Source organism: Plasmodium coatneyi, chromosome 2 (genome assembly GCF_001680005.1).
Source record: "Plasmodium coatneyi strain Hackeri chromosome 2, complete sequence".
In the NCBI taxonomy this organism is placed as follows: Eukaryota; Apicomplexa; class Aconoidasida; order Haemosporida; family Plasmodiidae; genus Plasmodium; species Plasmodium coatneyi.
Window position 1 is genome coordinate 927,211 of NC_033557.1, and position 5,154 is coordinate 932,364.

Consider the following 5,154-nt stretch of genomic DNA (forward strand, 5'->3'; position numbering starts at 1 on the left):
AAAGTAGTGCAACATGTGATTCAGCAACTGAAGGTTCAACAATAAGTAATTCAGCAGCAGAAGGTTCCACCGTACGTTCTGCTGCATACACAAGACAGCCTACAAGGCAGTCTACCACCAGGAATGGAAGAACAGGAGCAGGAACAAATAATGAAGCAAGTCATCGTAATGTAAGTTACGGTCGGATGTAATGCACCGTCGCTGTGTAACACATTGTGGAATGTAACACTTATTTGGAATGTTGAATGAGTATTTACCACCTCCCACAAAAGGGAGACGCATAAATAACACCGTGAACACAATTTATATGCAGTGTGTAAGGAAAGGAACAAAATTACCATTCTTCCTTTTTATTCTTTCTTATTCCTTTTTCTTTTTTTCCATTTTTTTCTTTTTCCTTTTCTTCATATTTCTTTCCTTCCATGTGTTTGTTTGAATAACTGAATGAAGGAAACAATGCTCCCAGCAAGGGGCGCGAAAAAAAAAAAGGAAGGTGCTGATCTTCCTTAAAGAAATATTCATGTATTTTAAAAAACAAAAAATATATTATGAAGTTAAAAAATTTTAGAACAGAATGAATAAGCATTTTTTAATTCATCAATAAAGAAGAAATTATCCCAAACAAATCAAAACAAAGTCAAGGAGAAAAAATTTTTCACTTCCACTTATATGAGGAACACATGAACAATGTACACAATTTAATTACAAAACGAAAAAAAAAAAAAATAAATAAATAAATTTACATATACCCTAAATCCGGAACTTGAACTCGGAATCTGAACATGGAACCTGTTCCTTAGCAATTTATTCCGTAGGAATATCTTCCATAGGAACAAAGTCTTCCTTCCCTAAACCCGGAATCTGAACATGCAACCTGTTCCTTAGGCGTTTGATCCTTAGGAACCTTTTCTTCTTTCACAAATTCGCTTCGCATGAATTCTTGAACCAAAATTTCAAAAAAGTCCTCCTGAAGCAGTTTGGTGTCGCCTTTTTGACATTCGTCTAAGACTTCTAAATGAATATCAATAATCATGCGGCGACGACGAACAGGAACCCGTTTTTTCCTTCTTTTTTTAGGCGTAGAACGAGGTTTGCGTTCCTTTACTAAGGTATATGCATGTGGGCCATCTGCCTGGTCGTCCACATGACCAAGGAGTTCTTCTTGTACAGTTGGACCACGTACCTGATAAGCTCTTCTGTAACGTTTTCTTGTCTTACGAAGCATTCCAAAGTACTAAAAAAAAAAAAAATGGGAAAAAAATGCTTCTTTAATAGGGATGTGAAATGTTTGTACACACGCAACAGTAATTACTACTTCAAACCCAAATGCAAAAATCCTACACACACACACCCCTAAATTGCGAAATCCTACACACACACACCCCTAAATTGCGAAATCCTACACAAACGCACCCCTAAATTGAGAAATCCTACACACATACACCCATAAAATGCGAAATCCTACACACACCCCAGTCACGCATTCACGGTTTCATTTAACTCCATCCTTATTTATTTTTCTTTTTTTCCTTTCTTTCTTTTTTTTCCTTTCTTTCTTTTTTTTCCTTTCTTCCTTTCTTCCTTTCTTTCTTTTTTTTTTTTTTTTTTTTCTTCTTTGTTAAGATGTGTTCTTTTATATTAATGTTCTTTTTACCTTCCAAAGGAGGTATATCATAGCAGAAAAACCAATGAAGACAGGAGCCAAAGGAAGGTATGGGGTAAGGAGTTCAGGAAGGTTGTCAATCTCACTAACAACTGGGGAAGTAGAAGGAACATGTGCTACTGGAAATGTCCCCCCTAGCCGCGCTCCAGCACCTACTGTATCATCATTGCCAGGCTGAACCCTAGTATCAGCTGTGTCTGTTTTCTTCTTTTCTGTTGGGACCTGGGAGCCAGAACCAGCTTTTCCCTCTGTATCTAAAAGGTAAGTGGAAGGTAAAAAAATGTTAGTTCCATATAATGGAAGGTGATAAAACTCTATGATTGTATGTGTACCCCTATGCGCACTTGCTTCGATTGAAAAAAGGAAATGCTCAATCCTTTTAACATTTGTTACCTGGATCCTGAGAAGTGGTAGCTCCGGTGTCTGTACCAGTACTTGGAGTTTGGGAAACTGAACCTGGATCTGTAGGTGGTGGATCAAGAGTTATTCCATTTGTGCCGATCGTAGAAGGATCGAAACCGAGAGGGAGGTCCTCACTATCGGTAAGACCCGCCTTTGCTCCTAAGGATTCTGCCGACGTGCACCATGCACTCATCTGAACGCCGCCGGAACCTTGCAGGGCATTGATCTCTTTGGCACTGTTTTTACATTCATTTTCCTCATCCTTATCCTTATTCTTACCTTCTTTCGTAGGTACTGTTGACTGGCTTGGTATTAGTGCATGTCCAGGTGCTGGTACTCGTGGTTTAGTGGCGGCTGGTTTGGCAGCTTGGTGGTCATGTTGGGAGTGTGGTTGGGTGGAAGATTCGATGGGAAGAATGGTTGGACATATGTTAGTTAGAGTTTGTTGTATTTCGCCTTCCTTCGATTTGAGCATCTTATTCAATTCATCTTCAACATTCTTTCCCTCTACTGTGCAACTTTTGTAGTGCTCCTGTTTGCATAAATAACATGTATTATTCTTCTCCTGACATAAAGGTTCTTTATTTTTAATTTCTTCACTATTATCAAAGACATGTTTTATGCCTTTCTCTATTTCACATTTTTTCTCTTTTGCCTTGGTTTTTAGCTGCTCTGCGTATTTATTTAAGAGGAGACATGCCATGCTTTGCTGAAATTGTTGGTTCTGAACAGGATTCTTTTGATTATTTTCGTCATATTCGAGCTTAATATTGTATATATGTTTTAATCCTTTTACAATAAGGTTGCATGCTTTTTTTTCTGATTCCGACGCTGTACCCTTCGCTCCTACGATGTTCTTGCATGAATCTTCGTCTTGAGTACTTCCATTTTTAATAGCAGTAGACAATTCTTTTAACACTTTTCCAGCGTCATCCTCTCCCCACATTTTATGCTATATAAGCAGGAAAGAAGGAACATGTATAAATAATCAATACTTAAACAAGGAGTTTTCATTTTTCCACTCCATAAATATATACATTCCCCATAGTTCACTGCGTTTAACTCAATTATAATAAAAAATATTCATCCTTACGGAGGTTCCATGCCCTCTTATATTTTTCCATTTGTGTGCTATGCAGCTTAAGCGATCACATAGGGCACCTTTACATTCATTTCCTGCATAGGGAAAGAATGTAAATAAAGGGAATAAGTTTTATGTACGTCGTACAGCGTGATGGTCAACCACCACAACAACCTACCAACCCCTCTTTATTGTAGTGGTAGGTTGTAGGTAGTTGGTGAGGGTGGTGTACCCCGTGATACATTATTATTACCTTGCACTTGTTGTTGTTGTTGTTGTGGTGGTAAAACTTTGTAAATGGCTTCGTTCACAACTTCCTTCAACTTTTGCATCAATTCTTCTTCATCTAGGTCTTCCTTCCTTGCTAATCCTGCGGTACGCAATACTTCCTTGACCTGCCTAACTAATTCATCTAAAGCCTTCCTCCCTACTGAAGGCTCCTTCTCTTCCTCTAGAGAGAGTTCTACATCGTTGTCTGCTTTTATGTTTAATTTTTGCAAGGTTTCCTTCTTAATTTCTTTTTCTTTTTTCCTCCCATGGCAATATTTCTCCGCTTGTCCTTCGTTCTTTATTCTGTGAAGTTTGTTGTGTCCCTTTATTTCTGTCGATAACATTCTTTTACCATCGTTCCCTGTGCTCCCATAGACATCTATCCATTTCTTAATTTCCCCCCACATGAACATTCCACCTAAATTTAAACTTCCGACATCCACGTCCTTACATATTTCATTTCCATCACTCATATCCCCAAAACTTTGCCTCACACTTTCCCTCTTACTCCCAATTACTGGTGCTACTGTGTTAAAACTGCAGTGCCTGCCTAACATTTTTATAATAGTTACATTTCCTAATAGACATCTATAATAAGGTTGCAGATCCCTCTGTTCCGGTGTAACCCCACTATCATCCCTTTTTTTCCAAGTGGTGTACTTTAGGCTACCTGGTTCTCCAGGTTCTACATGCTGCTCGAATCCATCTATCCAAAGAAATATTCTTAATAATAATTTACATAATTCCTTTTCCCATTCCTGGCCGGCCTCGGAACAGTGTCCTTTATCATTAAATCCATCCTCCAGTATATTATCCATCATATCTTCGAACACTTCCTTCATGTCGTTCCATACACTTTTCTATAAAGTAAATTATCGTGAACATATATATATATATATATATATATGCAGTTTTACTTCCTCCTCCTTAGACCCCTTCCTTCCCTTCCTTAGACCGTTCCTTCCTTCCCTCCTTAGACCCTTTCCTTTCCTTCCTCCTCCTTAGACCCTCGCTTCCTTTCCTCCCTTCCTTAGACCCCATCCTTCCTTCCTTAGACCAACCTTTCCTTCCTTAGACGTCATTCCTTTCCTTAGACATCATTTCTTTTCTTCCTTTAGGAAGGCTATTATCCTCTTTCCAACTTAGGAAGGTAATGTTCCTTCCTTTCTCCTTCTAAGGAAGATAATGTTACTTACATTTATGTTTCCCGCCACCGGGTCAATCTTATTTGCCTTTATCCATTGTAACAGTAAGTTCATGAAGAACGGTGAACCCACGGACCTTGCATTCGCGATTTTCGAAAGTTGTTGTTGTAGGCGGGTTCTTACGGTGGTGGTAGGTGCAGGCTGTTTTTCAAGTACTTCCAATGCAGTCTTTAATTCATCGGATATGTTATTCGTCTGATCATCATTACCCGCAGCCTGCAGTCTTTTTTTTTCAGCTTCACTTTTATCGTGATCGCAATTTCCACTGTAGGATACACTATTAAGTTTTTTCTGGAGTTCTAGATTACCTCGTAACCACTCGAATGCTTTATTTAGAATATCCTCCTCATTTATAAAAACAACATCATGCTGATTCAGTAGGCATGAAACATTCTTAACGTCCGAGAAGAAACTGCTACTGAGTGCATTCATTCCGTCGAACAAGTACTTCACAATATTTATTGTGTGGCAATTTTCAGTTTTCAACTCTAGGAGCAAAACTTTTAAGGTCATACAGCGCATATAATACTTAA

General features: G+C 38.5%; 2 protein-coding genes across 2 annotated transcripts; both read right to left on the reverse strand.

The window, feature by feature from the left end:
• Positions 1-796: 796 nt before the first annotated feature.
• PCOAH_00004010 (SICA antigen) lies at positions 797-3,011 on the reverse strand (the record flags this gene model as incomplete). The annotated part of the gene is made up of 2 exons (XM_020057216.1): positions 797-1,234; positions 2,265-3,011. The coding sequence occupies 2 exons, from the start codon at positions 3,009-3,011 to the stop codon at positions 797-799; spliced, it is 1,185 nt and encodes a 394-aa protein (XP_019912689.1).
• A 117-nt stretch (positions 3,012-3,128) lies between these two features.
• On the reverse strand, positions 3,129-4,258 carry PCOAH_00004020 (SICA-like antigen; the record flags this gene model as incomplete). The annotated part of the gene is made up of 2 exons (XM_020057217.1): positions 3,129-3,241; positions 3,400-4,258. The coding sequence occupies 2 exons, from the start codon at positions 4,256-4,258 to the stop codon at positions 3,129-3,131; spliced, it is 972 nt and encodes a 323-aa protein (XP_019912709.1).
• Positions 4,259-5,154: the final 896 nt, after the last annotated feature.